Source organism: Bombus huntii, chromosome 1 (assembly GCF_024542735.1).
Source record: "Bombus huntii isolate Logan2020A chromosome 1, iyBomHunt1.1, whole genome shotgun sequence".
Taxonomy (NCBI): Eukaryota; Metazoa; Arthropoda; class Insecta; order Hymenoptera; family Apidae; genus Bombus; species Bombus huntii.
Window position 1 is genome coordinate 2,565,296 of NC_066238.1, and position 19,450 is coordinate 2,584,745.

Sequence of the window (19,450 nt, forward strand, 5' to 3'; positions counted from 1 at the left end):
CGATTATATAAAATTTGAATTCAACCCAAGTGTAAATTTTATTTCTCGTTAAAATGTTCTCTGGTATCCAAAACGAATCATACAAATGACTTCCTTTTTAGTCGAAAGTAAAGTAAGGTTTAATTAGTCCCGTTCTCCCGTCTTCGTGAACGCGATATAAATAAATCTCGCAAAGCGTATGCAACCAAGCGTTTCGCCATATTTATTAAACAAGCTGCGTCTCATCGATTCGTTAATGGATCGGTAACTGTTCGAAATTAACGATCGGAACGGCTTCATTTGCGACGTTTCGCCGATTGTAACTTGGCGTTACGCGAAGACCTTAGGTGCCGCTTTATTAATAACGATGATTTAGCATCTCGTCATCAACAGCTGACTTTGTCACGGCTTTCATCGATTACGAATTTCTTAGCATCGTCGGGAGCTTTTCGTATGCAATTTCGTGCGTCCCACGCGCGACCTGTATTCTTTTTAAACATGATACCGCCGTTGGCACTCTTCGAATTCGACTATGCGAGATAGACAGATGTCTGTGTTGGCACACCACGAGTCAATGTCGAGTGCATTGAAGGAACAATAAAGGAAAGATTATCCGTCCGTTGACATTGCTCTGGGACAGAGCAATTTAGCAAATTTTTAGAAGCCACGAACACGCAGTATATCGCGGACATTGCTGTTGCTCGAGGATTATTGATGGTTTTAGCGTTATTGGGGTTAATAATTAAAAGTCATTTTAAATCGTAGCTTTTTAATATCCGAGGTTTTTGGAGAATTTTCACCGAGCGTTAAAAAGATCGATCCAAAATCCGTTGCAGGTGATAATTCATGAGAAATTTAGGACGATTTGGAAAATAAATTTTTATTGCTTAAACGAATTGGAGATGTTCGCAGGATCTCGAAATGGCTGAGCCAGAATTTGTTACGGATGATGATTAAGGGAAACGAAGCCACGACTGCTCGTGATTCGAAGATCTTGAAAAAGTCTCGTTGGGTTACACACAATGATTAATGCAAAAATTACAATGCAACATTTTCTTATCTTTATGAAACTTTTTATATACAAATGCCTATTTTTTCCGCATCAAAATATGAAAGGATTGCCTCCAATTATCAAAAACTTACTAACAAATACTCCAATTTATACAACATACTATTACTAATTCGTAGCTAATTTTGGTAAACAAGCAAATCAGCTGAACCTTAGTACGTTCGTTAATCATCAAAAATTACAAATACTCTTCATAATAAATATGTGTTCCTACTCGAATTAAAAAGAAATTCGCAAGGACAACGTCAACAACGTCATCTGTTCAGCAACTGCTTTTTCTTATCGGTAATTACGAACTGTAAATATTTGGAGGTTTGTTGAGATCGAGACGTAGATGTCAGCCTTTTCGATCTGATACTCGTAAGCTCGTCATCCTCAATCATCCAAGAAATCGTATTTACGACGAAAGAAAGGTCGAAGAATTGTTATGGCAATGATGCGCCGTTTCACGTCAACACGTTTATAAACCCAACTAATTGTCTTCGTGCCCTTGCCAAGCGGTAATTGCATCCGTAAAGCTCTCAAGAATCTCTCTCGTTAAACGCTCGAGCATCGTTACGATCGTGAATCAGCCGCAAAGTTATACACGTCCGATATTTTTGGTTTGGAAGTGGAGTTCGAGCTACTTTTCATCGGCCACGAAAATGAGACAGCTGAAACTTATCGACCTTCTGATAAAATTTAGACGGTCGAAAAATTGCTGGACACCAACGAGCGTGAGACGAGTCAACCAGACTTTCGGCGAAATCTGCCAGGACAGCTCGTGCTCGTCGAAAACGAGTCGATGCGACGCGTCTCGTTTTCTCGTTACGCAACTTTCATATTTGCCGTGCGAATTCCGAACGTTTCGCGTTGTTCGAAAATTATCGTCAGATCTTTTATCGACACCTCCGCTTAAATTTCGCTACATTCGACGAATTTTTTAATTTAATTCAAATGATTTTAGAACTACGATTTAGGTGTCAACCCCTTTTCGTATAATATCGAATTGTGACTTAGATATCAGCCCTTTGTGTGATTAGCTCTTATAATATGGAATTGCATATGCAATGGGGATCGTAGTTTTGATTCCATAAAGACAAATTTTGTTACATGCAAATAGAAATTTTATGCTCTTAGTATCATGGAGAAATATTCTATTTTCTTTTTTTCAAATTCAGATATTTTTTTATATCTGTACGATATTTATTATGATATTTTATGCAATGTCGTTTAATCTAGTTTTTATAAAAGTAACGTATCATTGGGCATTTTGATACAATTTAAAAAATAGTCGTAAAAATAATAGACAAACGCAACGGATGAATTGTGGGCTTGACTCTTCACTTTGCATTTTAACTCGATAGAGATGCAGTATGTGAGAAGTGGTATGAGAGATTTTTCGCTCACATTTTTGGCTTCCTATCAAGACACACGTCATGTACCTAAGTGGACGTAAGAAGTTCGAAATTCAAAAAGAACAGCAATTACTCGATCGGATATTTCAATCCTCGGAAATGGAGGACGCGTTTCATTCATGAGAATATAAAATTAAGAGCACGGAATATTTTGTAAACCTAATGCTCACGACAAAATTCATTTCCCATTCGAACATCAGTTTTTTCAACCGAGAATCGTTAAAAATAAATTACGTATAAATATCTCGATATTATATTTTGGCACTGTGTTACATCAGAAAATAGTTAAAATTAACTTACGTATTTTCCAAAGAAAATAATAACAGTATAGCCTAGTACTCTATTTATATTCTGAATAATAACGCAAAGAAAATTACCTTCGTTAATATTTCATTGTCCAAACGCTATAATTTAACTATTAACAGGTGTACTCGAACGAAACTTTATCAAGGTAATTTCCAATTTCAATTCTTTTCCATATCGTGCGTACGGAAATTCATTCGATCAAGTCTATTCAGAAGATTCATTAATGCGAACGTAATCGAATAATAAATGTTCGCCTTTGTATATCGCGGCTTCGCGAAACCATCTCACAGTTAAATAATGCGCGATTAACGCGCTTAACGTTAGTTACGTCCTAAGGAAAACGACGTGTACAAGTCAGCGAATATCGTCGATAGCTATGATTTCTATTAAACGATGAAGGCGCAGTTGGCAAAGGTATTGCGGCGGAACTGTTTCGAACGCCGTAAACCGTACGTATTTAAATTCATAGTCGTGACTATAACCGTGACTCGTGGAAAATTACGTTACTTTCTTTACGGTTGTTCCTGCCGCGTGACCGGCGGAAGAAATGCGCAGCCACTTGAAAATTCTTACATCAAACGCGCGCACGCTCGTTCACCATCTTCCCCTCTACGCGAGACGTTTCTCACAATCGCGTCCGAGAAAAAGGTACGTAGGAGTGTTACATGAAATATCGTTCAATTTAGAGATAAAATTTCACGAATGTATAGGATTATGCATGTAGCTTAAAGTTTAAAATATACGTCATCTGAAATGATGTTCGTTTCGTATATTACGTGAACGTAATTCAACGTGCAATGTTTGTCTTGATTTTTGTATTAGAAATTATGTTGTATACAAGTATATTTATATGTGTGCATGTATGTTTATTATTTTTAGTTTCATAGGCAAATTCGTTATTTCTGGAATGAAATTACGTATCTGTTTTAATAAAATGTGTAACAGGAAACGTTTAATAAAATGATAGAGCTTGGTAAAATGGAATGCAAAGAGATTAAGATTTTTCCCGAGTATACGTAATTCATTTGGATAAATAGTCTAGGAATTGTAATTTAGAGGAAAAGTGGAATAAATTTTATGGCTTTAGCACGTATTTAATACGAAGGAATTTCAAGTAGCACTTATTTTGAAGCACTCTGTATATGTAAATTCACGATGGAATAAATTTCTGTCGTTTCTTATTAGTCCAAATTTATTATCATCTTCTAAATTATTACTTTTGATTTTTATATGCTTTACGACCTTCGTTATAAATTCCTGATATCCAGAAAATATTTCACGGTATATACGCTACGATGCAATATCTACACTAGTGTATAATTCATAAGTCGTTGGCCACTTATCGTTAGTGTACTTAGACTAGAAATAAACGAATGACGAAGTTATATAACAACGTTGACACTCATCGACTGTGTTAAAAGAACAATTAAATCATATCACATTTTCGATCAATTTTAAATCAACAGATTTCGTTCTTGCGCTCGAATCTTTCAACCCATTAACCGAACTATTCTGTAACAAAAGAAATCTCTACGATCATAAAATCAGCCACGAATAGATCGATTTTAATCCTTGCAGATGCATATATCGTATACTTCATGTTCATCGAAGTGGAACAGCAAGCGAAAGAAATAGGAGACTCGCGAATAAAGAAATCCTATTCGAAAAATAAAAAAAGACGTTTAAAGCTCTTCACCAACATCGTTAACAACTTGACCTACTTACAAAAAAAGAAAAAAAAAGAACAACTATTTCTTCCAACTAACGAGAAAATATACAAAATCTCCTAGCACAAAAAAAATCACACGAATGATATTAAAAGCTTTCCCCAATCAGAACCATCGATCGCATCGAAACACGAATCTTCAATTTAGAAAGCGACAGTAGCCACGAATCTATTGTTCGAGCGGTACAGGCAAAAGCAAGGTCGAGGATCGTGGGCGTATTGGAAAGAAGTGGGCATTAATGCTTCTATTGCGGTGATTAAACCGACGAAAATATTCGGAGTGCGAGGCGACCAGGACTTATTTCGGCCAAGTGATTCATGGGGAACGACAAACACGTTCCAAAACCCTTCCACCGCTTTATTCTTTTGTCCCTCGGTGCAAAACAAACCTTAATTCCTCCTTCCTTTCCTTTTTCCCCTCTTGTATCTGGCAACTTCTCGATTTTCGCATGGGATCGCGCAATAAACACAAACGTAACAGCAACGCAACGGTATTTTCATCCCCCATATTGGAACGCCTCCAACCTTGTGTACCTTGGAACTCGCGTAAATTGCCATTTCACCGAGACACGTTCCATCAATTATCCGTTGCTTAGAATAACGATCCTCGTTCGAGACTCTCAGGCTGCGTGTAATTTAGGTTGGAGAATGTTTCGAAAGAGTTGGAAACGCGAAGGGCAGGTTCCGTACGGTTTCGTATCCTTTGAGGGAAGTTTCGTTGACGTTTTGTTGCCGGCCTGTCAACTCCTTTCCAACAACGTGCGTCAGCGCTCGTATTTGCAGTTCGAGGGTTCAAAGCGAGACTGCTGCACCGTGTTAGGGTTGTTGGAATAATGCGAGCAATATTTTCGTCTTGACAGGAAGTGTACACTACTCGGCAAAAGTTCCGAATCGCTGCGTATTTCGTAGAAACGCGAGTTCCAAGAATTTACGGGAAATCAGCTTACTGTTGTATTGCCGTGGAAAATCTTTTTTGGGACAAGTTTGTCGAAACGAAGGACATTGCTATCGATATTCGAGTTAGCAACATAGCTAGCGCGAGATTTATTATTGACACGGATAGCATCAAAATTTTGGTGTTTTAATGGAAATCTGACGATACCGTGTCGTAACAAGTAAAGCAAATGAAATGGAAAGATTTTGTTTGAGAAACGAGATGTAAAATAACGTAACTTTGTTTCTTTTGTGGAAGATTGTTAAATGTTGGAAAATGCTATCTCTCTGGGAATTTATACAATGATTCTTACTGAAATTAAGAGAGAATGTTTTGTGTTGTTGTTTATTAATTGTCGTCTTGCAATGTCTCTGCGTCGATGAATGTTCAATAATCATTAGCTTCAAGGTAACGGTTAGTCAAAAGGAGATCTCGTGACAGATACGGTTATCAGCTTTCCGGCGTTTTCTGTTCGACCTTGAAACCTCTGTTATTTGTCTTTTTAACATTCTATTGAACTCAGTTCAAGCAAATATTTCCATATGTTGATCTGGATTGTTATAATCATCTGTAATCCAAGAAAATCGCTCGAATGTTAAATATACAAAATTGATTACGTAACAGTCGACACATTAGTCTACGATAGACAAACAATTACCACGTTTATCGAAAGATACGTATTCATTTGAGAGTATAGTCATTCAGAGTATTATCGTTGTTGGACCGCGTATGTTGATGCAATTTCATCTCTTTGTGAATATAATAGAAATTTCTTCCACCTACTAAATATTATAAGTACCTTATTTTCGATATTTTTCAGCTACATTTTTATATATCTGTTATATATCTGTTATATCTCCATTATATATATGTGCGTGTGTGTTTAGAGATAATTCATTCATACTATTACGTTATGATCGAATAACAAGTTCGTTCATCTTTCCTACTATCGTATAGATTCTGAAAAATGTAATAAAAATTATTTGAAAAATATAAAGATACAGCTGTCCAAATATTTTTCAATATGCTGTTCGGAATTTTCAGTTCGAGTTTTTGAGTGAGTTTGATTTGAGTGGCGGGCAGGCCCATTGCCTTCTTTAAGAAATTCCGAATTACATGTCCTTCCTGAGCTGTAGACCTAATGACTCCGAGGTCAGGTAAAAAACCCCGGGATAGGACCAGCCGGAAGGGCACGATGGATAGACGAAACCCAACGACTGGTAGGAAGAATCAGCAACGTAGGAGGACAGTTCATCATCAGACATCGTACCGTGCGGGTGAAATACTTTACTCTCAACAAGATCTTACCACCGCTGTGTTCATAACATCAAACGTTACTTCGTACAAGTGCAAATACAGTGCTAGATTACTCTAACACTCGATCTATTAAAACTCTTCCACCTTGAGCCGTTAAGTCATTCGAGGTACGCGATATCGACCGATCGGTTTGACCTGACCGGTTGCTCTTTAGTCGAGGATTCGCAACATATGAAATTAGTTACTAAATATTTATTTAACAAAATCTGAACTTGTGTGACTCAATTTAGTATATAACATATATAATGGAATAATATAAATAACAAATTATAATTATGAATATTATCAATAGATTCCAATTTATATTAATATTCTATCGTCAATTATACTTCAATTACAACCACTACTCTAAAAACATCTCGTATAAAAAATCTCTCAAACGAACACACATCTATTTTAAATACCAAAAGTTTTAAAAATTTTTAACTTTTAAAATTTTAAACTTTTAAATTTCCCAAAGAAATTCCTAAAGAAGGTGAAAATTTTCCCCTTCAACAATCCGATTTTACCCCGATGTTCTAGCTACTCTCAATTAGTTAAAGAAACACACATCTATTTTAAATACCAAAAGTTGGACTTTTAAAATTCCCAAAGAAATTCCTAAAGAAGGTAAAAATTTCCCCCTTCAACAATCCGATTTTACCCCGATGTTCTAGCTACTCTCAATTAGTTAAAGATTATCGAGGAGCACGAATCTCGAGGTAACGAGCGCTAGTGAGATGGGTTCCCCGTGGAAAGTGTGTCTGGCCGAATTTAGAAGCCGCATTTTTTCCCTCTGTTCCTCTCTGTTCCTCCGAGGAAGGAAGGAGAGCACAGACGGCACGCAATCCACGGGCCAATGACAGATATGCCAGCGACGAACGAGCCAGAGGGTCAGACTGGCTGCGATTTTGACAGCTGCCGCGGCAGCGTCTTTGGTTTTTACGCGATCCATGGCCACCCTCTTCGGGGAGGGCGACCCTTAACGAGAGGGACGAAACGTTTATACGGCGCGCGTGCAGGAATTTTCGAAACGTTGGCGTCGAACAACGTGGAAAACTTCTATCTTTAGAGCTCGCGCAGGGGCGGTGCTGTCGCTCGAAAATAGAATATTCGTCGAGGGGATATAGCCTCTGCTAAGAAATCCGACGGTTCCTCCGATTTATTTTTCTACTTCCTTTTTGTTTGTTTCGTTCGCACTGGCCGAATAATTCAAAAGTTATCAGAATTTGTCTTCTGCTGTTCAATTCGTTGAGGAAGAGAAAACGCGAAGGAAAATAGAAAAGGTTAAAACATGGTGGAGGAACTTTCTTTGTTTCGTTCGTCTACCAAATGAATAGAAAAGAAGCTTAAAATACGTAATTAAAAAAAAAAAAAAAAAAAATTAGAAGCAAGAAACTTTTGAAATATTCAAAATTCGAATACAGAACTTTGGGTTTAATTTTCTCTTATCTCTCGATGGAAGTAGAATTTTTCTTGTTTCTAGAAAATAGAGTGCTATTGAGGAGGGTATGGCCTAAATTCGACGAACTATCTGTCAATACGCGATCATACGCATGCAAACTAGATTCCTGCGAGGCTATAACCTTGTTAAACGAATCGCGAAATTAAAAAATTGTTAACTATTTAATTTCCGTAATAACGGTATGAACCTGTTCGAATGATTCTAATCGCCGATTCCACGCGTTTTTTAATGTCTCAAATTCTTTCCACTTCGAGGACGAGCTAAGGAAGGAATTCTTTCGACAGGTTTCGAAAGTGGAGCAGATTTCGTGATAACCGTGATCGATAAATCACCGAACTGACCTCTCTGCTGACTGGTGATCTGCTGCCGAGTGACCTGTCGTTCGGTCCTCTGTTGCATGTATTGGTGTTGTTGCTGTTGTTGGGTAACAGTTTGCTGCTGCTGCTGTTGCTGATGCATCATCGTTTGTTGTTGCTGCTGCTGTTGCGGCTGCTGCTGTGACGGTTGTCGCTTCATCTTGGATCAATCGAATTAATCCAAGTCGTTGAGGATCGATTATTTCGGTCGATTCTTCGTGGATCGGTCACAAAAATTTTACGCGAAAGGGCTCGAATAATCTCGCCCCACGCTCTTCTTTCTTCTTTCTTTTTACTCCCGTCAACCGAGTTTAAAATACGAAAAACGTCGTACAAAACTTCCCTCACTGGCCACTCAACAACAACAAAAAAATAAAAATCAGAGAAAACAGGTGAAAATTGAAAACCGAGAAAAAACAGATCCAAGGATTATTATCCTTGTTATCCTCGTGTCACTCGCGATTACTCGATTCGAAATAATTGATAAATCCTCTTCTATAACGTGTCTCTCTGGTTCGCCGCTAACTAGAAATCGTCTTCTTCTTTTTCTTCTTCTTTAATCTCTTCTTTTTCTCCTTTAATTATTTAATCCTCGTATTTTCGCTAATGCTTCTAGCTTGCTTCGTAGTATACTTCTTCGTATGTGCTGCCTGAGGCCGCGGCTCACTCCAGTCGGCAGAAGTCAAGTCATCATCAAAAAGTCTTGTCCCCGAGACTCTTTAAACCAAGACGTCGGTCGAATGCGAATTGCCGGCTGATGCCGCTGCGGAAAACGAACACGGCCTTCCACGAGGACGTGGGGCGAATTGGTGGGAGGGGAGAGTTTTAGATCTGTTTAGGGAAAGGGGTGGGGACGTGGAGCGTCTCGACGCAGGCGACGATGCGCGAGAAGAACGAGGACCGAGCGATTGAAATTTTTCACACCCTCGTCACACCGAGAGATTAATCGTACCCTGTAGGAACAGACCCTCCCTTTTCACTTTACTTTCCTATTTCTTCTTCCTCCTTCTCCCTTTTTTTTATACCTTCTCCCTCTCCTTTCCTTTCTTTGAATGGAAATCATCACCAAAAATAACAGCTATTTTTAAAGTTTTCAAGTCAAATGTCATCGAGACAAAGATAACATTCGTTTAGATGAAAGACGATGATTAGTAAATCTTAGAGATTTTTCGAAGAATGGAATGATCGAGATATATTAATTTTTAACTAACTAAAAAAAAAAAAAAATTGTTCGCCATTGATCATGGTTAACGGAGAGCAAAACATATTTTCATCGTTCGTAATTTTCGTTTTTAAAGATGATCGTTGGTAAAATCAATTAAACTAAAATATCAATTCCTTAACAATGACTTATTTTCATTTGCGTTATTCCCTCTTCATTTTTTTTTTCTTGTTTCTTAAAATCGTACGGGGTGTTCGGTAAAGATTGCGTGTATTAAGAAATTTGAATATTTATGTTGTATACGTCAATGAACGAATAAAAAGTCACATACTGTGGCCGTGAAGGTACTGGTACGTTATTGTATTTATCATAGTTTATTTATATACTGATCAATTAGGTCCAGGGTATATGAAATTTCTATTTTCTATGCAAATAAACTGTAGAATCTGCATCATTGAAATGTGAGAGCATGTGCCAATATTTTTACCAGTGTTTGCTGCAACAATTGAAAAGCTCGGAGGAATGGCAATGAAATTTTCAATTCGAAGAGATCGAACAACCTCTCTCCCTATCGTTTTAGTTTTTCCTTTTTATTTCTAATAGAAGAGACAAGGGAAAGAGAAGTCGAAGAGAGAAAAGAGTAGCGTTGGTGACGAAAATAAAAGAATGTTCAAGACTTCCCTAGAGCCACGAAAAAGGGAAGAGACACGTCACGGACGAGTGAATGTTACTCATATCGTTAAGATTATATTTCTCGGATTTTGCCTGACTTTCTGGATTTATTTTTGGGAAACCAGCACTTTTGCCTATGATACGTAGTATATAATTTTTTTTTCTGACATGTTCGTTAACATTTTGGTATTAAGCGTGGCTACTTGTAGCGAATGGATCCCGATATTCAGATGATTTACCATAACATGATAAAGGATATATGTGTATGTTGCAAAGCTTTCCGGGAAATCTTGGTATCGAAGAAAGAGCAATGTTTACGACGTTAGAAAATATGTTCGATGAAATTGGATCGTTTTTAGAAACGATAGGACTGTAAGAATCTACAGGATGCTTTGAAAAGGTTTAATACGTCTAAAAAGGATACAGGTTCTGTATCTAAATGGAAGAAGAGACAAAATTCGTATAGACATATCGTTCACGTGCTGTCAGAATTAAAAGATTCGGAACTCTCTTTCTCCCTTTAATTTGAGAAAATTACGATTATCAGCCGCAATAAATTTTAGTAGAAAGTTTGTATGTTGTCCTAAAAAGACTTTTACGATTCTTTCTCTCTAGATAAATACGGATCCTGTGTATTATTTGCTCTACTTATTCATTTTCAGAAAGAAATGTACTTTTCTTACCTTTCCCATTGAGTCTTTCCGATCTTTTTTAAAAGTCCCGAATGAATTTATAGGAATATTCGCTTACGCAATTATTCGCGCTAGTAATGTTTTTTACTTTAGTACAAAATTGTTTGATAGTGTATTTGATATCGAATGGCATAGAATTGTTAAGACGATGGCGCAATGTTGTGACATATATAAATTTATACATACTTTATATACAGAATTTTTGCGTTCGCCGTTTACATAATGTGTCTTGTACGTTTTAACCCATAAACATATAAAATTTACATAATAATTTTGTTAAGAGCAACAGGAAGAATAGGATGTGGAGCAACGTGAACTTGTCCCACTGAATATCTTGCTCAATATCGAAAATTTATTCATTAAGGACCTAGACTTTCACGTCAGTCGGTGTCTCTAATAGTAAAACCCGTACTATGCTAACAGTATTATGTTGTCCTAGTTACCCGGAACGAACGTCGTTCAAAACCTACGTCTCGAATTGAGAAATTCACGTCTGATGACAGAATAATCCACCAAATTTATGGATCAATTTATCTTCAAGGGAAATTCAACGCTTTTCGCTATAGCGTTCATTATTCACTAAGATTGATTTGCTGATGTAAATATTTTTAAAAAATTCAAAATTATTTTATTCGGATTTTCTACTTATTTGTTATAATCGATATTTATTATTTAACAAAATAATTTCTATTTTATCATTCTAATAAATTTATAAGACTATTTATACGAGTCCATATGCATCCTTGTAAATTTTAAACTGCAAATATTTAGCAAAGCTGTAAATATTTCGCAAACATTGAAAATATTATCACGAACATGTTATACTTTTATAAATAGACAATAGATATGCAAGTTTCTGATGCCTTAAGAAACAAACGATCAACTACGACCTTACTGGTTACTCCGTTACTATTAATAATCCTTTGCTCCTTGCTATTGATTCATCAATGAATAATGCACACTAGGAAAATTTAATACAAATAATACTCCTTGAAATATTAAAAGAAGTGACTCAATTATGACGAATAGTTGTTCACTTATTTTCATAAATAACCCACCGAATTTCATTGAACGGTATATCGCAATACGATGCAACTACGCCGGCAAATTGATTGTTATATACATAATCAGATATTCATTTACATCGAAACCACAAATTAATTCCACTTTGCGATATCCAACTCATCGTATCATCAGTAAACAACTCCATTTTCCAACACCCACTCAAGAAAAATCTGATCGATCAAACACCAATTTTTTCCTGAATATAAATCCATACTTTTTCAATGAAATTAACCAAAATATCGTTTAAAAACATTAAACGTATATAGAATTTCTATCCTTTCATTTAAAGGGAAAGATGCTCGTTTAAGTCCACGGTTATCTTCATGGAATTTAAACAAATATCTTTTTATCCAACCGATTTATACCATGACCACTAAAGGACTCCTCTTCCAATTTTCTAATTTTAATCAAAATTGAGTCAGAATGTCGTTCTCTATAGAAGTTAAAAATCCAACCGCGATTCTGAAATTATTGAACAATTTCTTTCCCAATCTCAAAATTAACCGCTAATTTAATTTATTATACATTATAATTATATTAAATTAAAACTATAATTATATTAAATATATTATATGGAATCAAAATTGAATCAGAATGTCGTTCTCTATAGAAGTTAACAATCCAACCGCGATTCTGTAATTATTGAACAATTTCTTTCCCAATCTCAAAATTAACCGCTAATTTAATTTATTATACATTATAATTATATTAAATTGAAACTATAATTATATTAAATATGTTATATTGAATCAAAATTGAGTCAAAATGTCATTCCCCGTAGAAGTTAAAAATCTAATCGCGATTCTGCAATTATTGAACAATTTCTTTCCCAATCTCAAAATTAACCACTAATTTAATTTATGCATTATATGCATAATAATTTAATAATTATAATTATGCATTATAATTATATTAAATTAAAACTATAATTATATCAAATATATTATATCGAAACAAAATTAACACTTAATTCTAAGATGAAATTGAAACTGAATTAACAATCTCGATGCGAAACAAGGATGGAAAATTTGACAACCACTCAACAACTTCTTTCCTAAGCTCCAATTAACCAACCCTAGAATCGCTAATTAATACAAAATTAATCCAACATACATAGAGTAGCTAGAAAAACTAGCGTATTTCTATACGATACGTTGTACTGTTCAATAGCACTTGCGTATGACAGCAAAAATACGATACTGTGAAAACGAAATGTAGGACTAGCTAGAAGAACGCATCGTCGGAAAATGCGGATGTGCACAAGTACTTTTTGTAGGCACCGTATGTACTATTTACTAGAAAACAACCGTTCCTCGTGCAAGGCCATAACCGTGATCCAAGTGAAATTTCGCATTCGAACATTTAAACTGTCATCGTCACTGTCAAAACTCTGCCTTACTTAAAAATCTTCCTAAAGCTTGATTCACACCAGCGATCTCGTATTACGTCAAGTCAAGCACCGGTGAAAATCGCTTACTCGTGATCCAACGAGAGCATTCACAGTAGGTCGATTCCAATGAAAATTTGTTGACCATGGCGTTAGTTTCTCACTGATCAAAATTAACAGTCGAAAAGGAACACGGAGGACCACCGTTCAATTGAATTTCTATGGAATTACAGCCAGCTATACGATTTCAGTCACGAAGTATAGTTGGAGAACATTGTCTTTTCTTCTCGAGTGAACGAATAAAAATGAAACAGACTACGATAGGATTTTATCGTTTCTCACGGTTTAGTGCAAATGCCTCGATAAAATCCTAAATTTTAAATCGTCTTCGATTGATCGTCATCTGACCGTACCTTTGATCGCTAACGTGAATCAGGCTTTACTCGATTATTCTCTACCATTCGAGCAAGTTGATGCTCGTCTATTATTCAAATCGATCGAATCCTCTTAACGATTAATTCGAAACGAGAAACCCGTGGCTCAAGCGGAGCCGCAAGTCGACGCGCGGTTCACGCAGCGTTCTCGCGCTCACTGACAGACGCCCACGCATCTACGCACTTCTCACACCCTTGTTCTTGTCTCCCCCCTTCAAACCATTCCCCGTTCGTCTCAGCCCCTTTCTCCGACACGTTCTCCTTCCTCTTCGGTTCTCATACAGTCGTGCGTGCACTCGTGCAGCCGGCGTGCTCCTCTCTTTCGTCCAGTGCTCGTTTCTCGCATTTTTCTCCGTCTCTCTCTCTCTCTCTCTACCTCTGCTTATGTTCTTCGCTTTCCTCCTTCTCTTCGTCTTTTTTTTTCATTTAATTTTCCTGCTCGATCCCCTTTCTCGACAACAGACGATAATGTCACGTCTCGCTCTTTCGAATGGAGCGTTGGCGTGGAGATTTTACGCGCGACACGACGACGTGTCGCACGAGAACGCATCGTCCCAGCTTGAATTTGGAGCAATTGCGTTCGTGATGACAGTTAGGATTTCTTCCTAACGATTAGAGTCTTTTTTTTTTTATAAAATTATGTTAACATTAGGTTAATAAAAAGTAAGTTACGAGTGGAGGGTTTTGGTATGGGAGTAGTAATTAATTAATAGTAGTAATTAATATTGAAATTAAGTAGTTTCTGTAGTCATTCTCATAGTAACTTCGGTAATTTAGTGTTTCTGTTGCAATTATATTTGCTCTGACGGATTTTGATGGCTGCGATTGAATGACAAGTTGGTTGACATATAATCAAGCAAACAGTTAAGAATTTCGACAATTTACTTTGATATATTTTTAGTTATTATTTAATTATTAAAGCTTTAAAAATCTTTGATAAAAATGAAATTTGGATGCTACGATTGAACGAGTTTTCATACCAGACGTTTGAATGGAATTGTTAATGTAAGTTCAGGAAGGGATAAGTATAATCGACGATGCAGTTAGACCAATAATAGTGTGGGAGATTGCCCTAATGTTGTCTATTACGTTACGTGCGACCCATTGTTTTCTCAAGTTGTCGGCTGCCTGTGCAGACTTGCTACCAATGAATTAGGTGACGAATGTAAGCAGTGTGATCGTCAAAATAAAACTAATGTGTCTTCCTCTTTGCCAATTTTCCTCGTTTTTTTAAAACGAACCAATTAAATGAATTTCATTTGTTAATTCAATTGCTCTTAATTTTATTCCCCAAAATCAGTCTCGAAATTCATCAGACTCGTACGTATACCTTTCACAAAAGTTCTACATTTTTTACAAAATATGCTCCGCGGAAACCTGCTACTGCAGTTAAACAAACTCAAACAAATATATCTTTAAAAATGACCAAAAAGTTCAAAACCTCCCAAAATTTTCTTTCGACTTTCTAACCAGAAATTGTTCATTGAAGTTAATTTTCGTATCATCCTACGATCTCGTCGTTCACTTTGCTCCAGCAAAATCTCATCTCATCTTTTTCTATTTGGCGTTCCACGGAAATGGCCTTCTCAAACGCATTTGTGGTTGACTTTTTCTCGAGTTCGCTGGTACAAATCATCTAGACTCCTACGAACGCGGGCTCGGCCAAGTTTAGCAGTAGACATCCCCCGATTTCGTGCATGCGCGCCATGAATTCGAGCCTTCTAAAATCGTACGAGGCGGCTGGTCGCGACAATCGACGACGATCGCGCGAAATGCGAACGAGTTCGCTTTCACATGCGATCGACGGGCCGAAGGACTCGTTCGATAACGAGGCCTCGATAATTTGGCTCTTGAAGCTCTCGTCGATGCAGTACAGTCAACGTTGAAAGTATATGCATATTTTTGTACTTCCAAATCAAAAGATCTATCGGACACTTTAAGATCGCATGCTACGAATTAAATGCGAAACTGTTTTCTTTGTGCTTTGTAGATAACCAAAGCTCTTCTTTTCTTAATCAAATTTGAATTAAATTGAAATTTTACATTTTCAGATAGAAACTTTATTTAACGAAGCGTCATTTCGATCTTAATTGAATTACAATTTGAAATTTTCTGTATTCGTTATACAGCTGTAATTAAAATTGTTCCCTTCTTTGTTAAATTTTTTTTATAATTTTCAATAATTCTCTTTTGCAAAATTTTATATTAAATTTGTATACAGAGCGAAGAAAGTATATATATAATTTTCTTTACAAAAATGGGCGTGACCCTCGATTCTTTAAAACGACTCCGCTTCTGGAGCAGACAGATTACGTCATGTGATGTAATATTCAAAATCATTTTATTTTCGGTACCAAAAATGTTTATCTAGTTGTTACTATTTTTAAGCTTGATCCACTTGCCGGTGAAATTTTGCATATTGGATATTAATTTTGTCACGGTTAGATCGAAGTATTCCCTTCATTAAAATGGTAAAAGACTCGATACTTTTAACAGTGAAATTAATTGTGTTTAGAATGAAACAAGAGTAGCTTGTTTTCGTTCGACTGATCCTATTTCACGCTGATTCTCTATGGATGAAATCCAGAAACGTGGAAACAGACCCCTTTGCCTGTTGTCTCTTCGTTAAGCATCGATTATGTTTAATTAGATCCCTTTATTTCATCTTTTTATTTAATCAGCGTAAATCGATACCTCTCTGTATGTTTTCATACAGAGCTCAACGATATAAATCGGTTGCTTCGTTTTCTGAACTCTCAGGACGCAAATTGCCAAAAAAACAATAATCAGATCACGCATCTGCTAATCGTAGTATTACAATGACCTGAACATGTGATTAGAACATTTAATTACAAAATACGATTGAAACGTTGGTTATAATTTGGAACTAACTACGACGATTGGAATTTAACATCGATATCCAAGCAGCTATTTTTTATAATTTTCACACGCACTACAACGCGCAGGTTCGTTATCATATTTCAAGGCAACTAAAATTCCAATCGTGGCATCCCGAACATATTTTGATCATACTGTTATCGTTATCTTAAGCATAAAAGCGAACAAAAATCAACTTCCACGAAATTTGCTCAGAACCTTAGCCAAACAACAGACCTTAGTCGAATTCTTGCAAAAGCATCGGAGCAAACACGTATACCCATATGTATACTATAAACGACTATAATTAAAATAGCATTGTGCGACGAAAATAAATATACAGCGTGTACAAAAAGTATTTGCTCGTATTCTCATTTTCCGATGAAGATTTTCTTAACAGATGCTACATTTCTTTTTCACAGTATCAATTTATCGCATGAGATATTCTTGAACATAATTAATTGGTATATAAATACTATAATAAATGCAAATACACTGACGAAACATGACGAAAAATAAATACACAGTGTCTATAAAAAGTATTTGCACGTATTTTCATTTTCCAATGAAGATTTTCTTAACAGATGCTACATTTCGTTTTTATAATATCAATTCATCTCATGAAATATTCTTGAACTTAATTAATTGGTATATAAATGCTATAATAAATGCAAATACACTGACGAAACATGACGAAAAATAAATACACAGTGTCTATAAAAAGTATTTGCACGTATTTTTATTTTCCAATGAAGATTTTCTTAACAGATGCTACATTTCTTTTTCACAGTATCAATTTATCGCATGAGATATTCTTGAACATAATTAATTGGTATATAAATGCTATAATAAATGCAAATACACTGTGACGAAACATGACGATGTTTCTATTTCACCAAAAATTGACATTAGTTTCGCCGTACGTAACTTTGCGTTCTTAACAACTAAACATTTTTGGCTAGAAATTTTTTTCTTTTCATTAAGATCAACGAATTTCAAGTTCCGTCATTCGTATCGACTTAGATTTGGTAGATCCAAGATTAAACATTAAACAACGAATTTTACAACATCCTCGACGTAACGACCGGCTCGTCGCCCATGGTAAATTACACAATCTTTCTGGTAGAACAGATCGCCACGGACGAATAAGGCCTGTCGAAGGCCAGTCTGTCGAATGTTTCCAACCCGATACTTGTTCTCTTTGCCGCCCTGTGTTCGGCCATAAATTAAAACGCGACAATGAAACGATTTATCGTCGAACGAGCAACGTACGTGCCAGATGAGCCATTAGCTCGGATCGAAGGTTTACGTTGGTCGAAGCAACATCGACGCACATAAATTTGTTCCTTCGTTCGAAACGATATTGCTGCTTCTCTAGAATTTCATTTCGATAATATCGTCTGCGGCCAATTTATCTCCTAATTGTTCATTAGTCGCTGCGTTTGCGCGACGAACGCCCGGAAAAATCTTGTCCAACCGTTATAGCGTTTCGCATCCCGAAGAATCGGAGCGAGACAAACGCGTGCAATACGCGTTCAAGATACGCGTTTTAGCAACGTAATAGTTGGCACAACGTTCGTCTAGGATTTTTTAGATTTAGACGCGTTTTAGATTAGTAATATCGATGCTGTTTAAATTATAGCGATAGGATTTATTTAAATCGTTGTTTAAATTATAATTATTTGAATAATTTACTAATAATTGGATTTGCTAATATCAGTCGTGGAACGAATGAGAAATGTAGCTTGATAATTTTCTTTCGTAATATTTCGAGTAGGAAAGGTGATGATTCTTCTTCGCTAAGAAAAGCAACCAATTAATTAGGCAATGGAATAATTAATTCGGGTATGTGTCTGATCAGCAGTTAGAATCACTTGGCCACAGGTAACATTTAAATTACGATTATTTGAATAGAATTAAAGAATTCGGATCTAGTGCTATTAGTGGAGAAAGGATAAATTAGAAACGTAGATCGACAATTTTCTTTCGTGACGTTCGAACAAGAAAAAGTGACATTACCTTTACCATACCCCCCTGTAAAAGGTCTGTAAAATTAATTAGCGAACGATCAGAGTATTTGTTTAAACTTCAGTTGATATTTATTGGTCACAGATAACGTTAATCCACGAACGATATTAAAAAATGACGTCCAAAGTAATATTTCTTTTTTTAATTGTTCGATCCTTTTATAAAATATATCGATAGGAAGGAAAAGTAAAGATGGTGAAAATTAAGAATCTCCAAGAACAAGAAAAAAGATTCATTACTTTAAGTTTAAAAGTTTAGGTTTAAAAATGTCACAGAATCATCGATCGAATCGACGACAAAGAGACTCTTATCGAAGTAAACATTTGAGAAACGCAGATTGACGATCAATTAGCGGACAGTGGCAGAGGAAACGATCGGATTAACAGTAACCTTTACTTAAACCGACAGTGGAGGCGCGAGTTGCGGGTCAGATGCTGTCGCGCGAGCGTGTAATTCAGACATTATGCTGAGCAAGAATCGTGTACAGTGTACAATGCGTTCGGTTTCATGTTACGAGGTGAGAGAAGAACACGCACGCACAACGAAAACGTACGATCTTTTGCAATCGCAACGCGACAGAATCCGCACTGGCTCGTTTAATTGCC

At 36.3% G+C, this 19,450-nt stretch overlaps 1 protein-coding gene and 1 long non-coding RNA gene across 13 annotated transcripts in view; one reads left to right on the top strand and one right to left on the bottom strand.

Moving 5' to 3' along the window:
- LOC126871333 (titin) overlaps positions 1 to 19,450 on the bottom strand; it is a 147,873-nt gene that overhangs the window by 123,156 nt on the left and 5,267 nt on the right. Inside the window, exon 1 of one of the 12 annotated variants that reach the window (XM_050630031.1) lies at positions 8,514 to 9,312. The exons of the other annotated variants lie outside the window; for them this stretch is intronic. Within the exon in view, the coding sequence (XP_050485988.1) occupies positions 8,514 to 8,688 (175 nt within the window). The 5' untranslated portion in view covers positions 8,689 to 9,312. Of the gene's footprint in view, positions 1 to 8,513; positions 9,313 to 19,450 lie in introns of those variants that run through there. 12 annotated transcript variants of the gene reach the window in all.
- The window catches only part of LOC126872584 (uncharacterized), a 32,277-nt gene continuing 14,774 nt past the window's right edge, over positions 1,948 to 19,450 (top strand). Inside the window, exon 1 of the long non-coding RNA XR_007692067.1 lies at positions 1,948 to 3,399. This is a non-coding gene — a long non-coding RNA (uncharacterized LOC126872584). The remainder of the gene's footprint in view (positions 3,400 to 19,450) is intronic.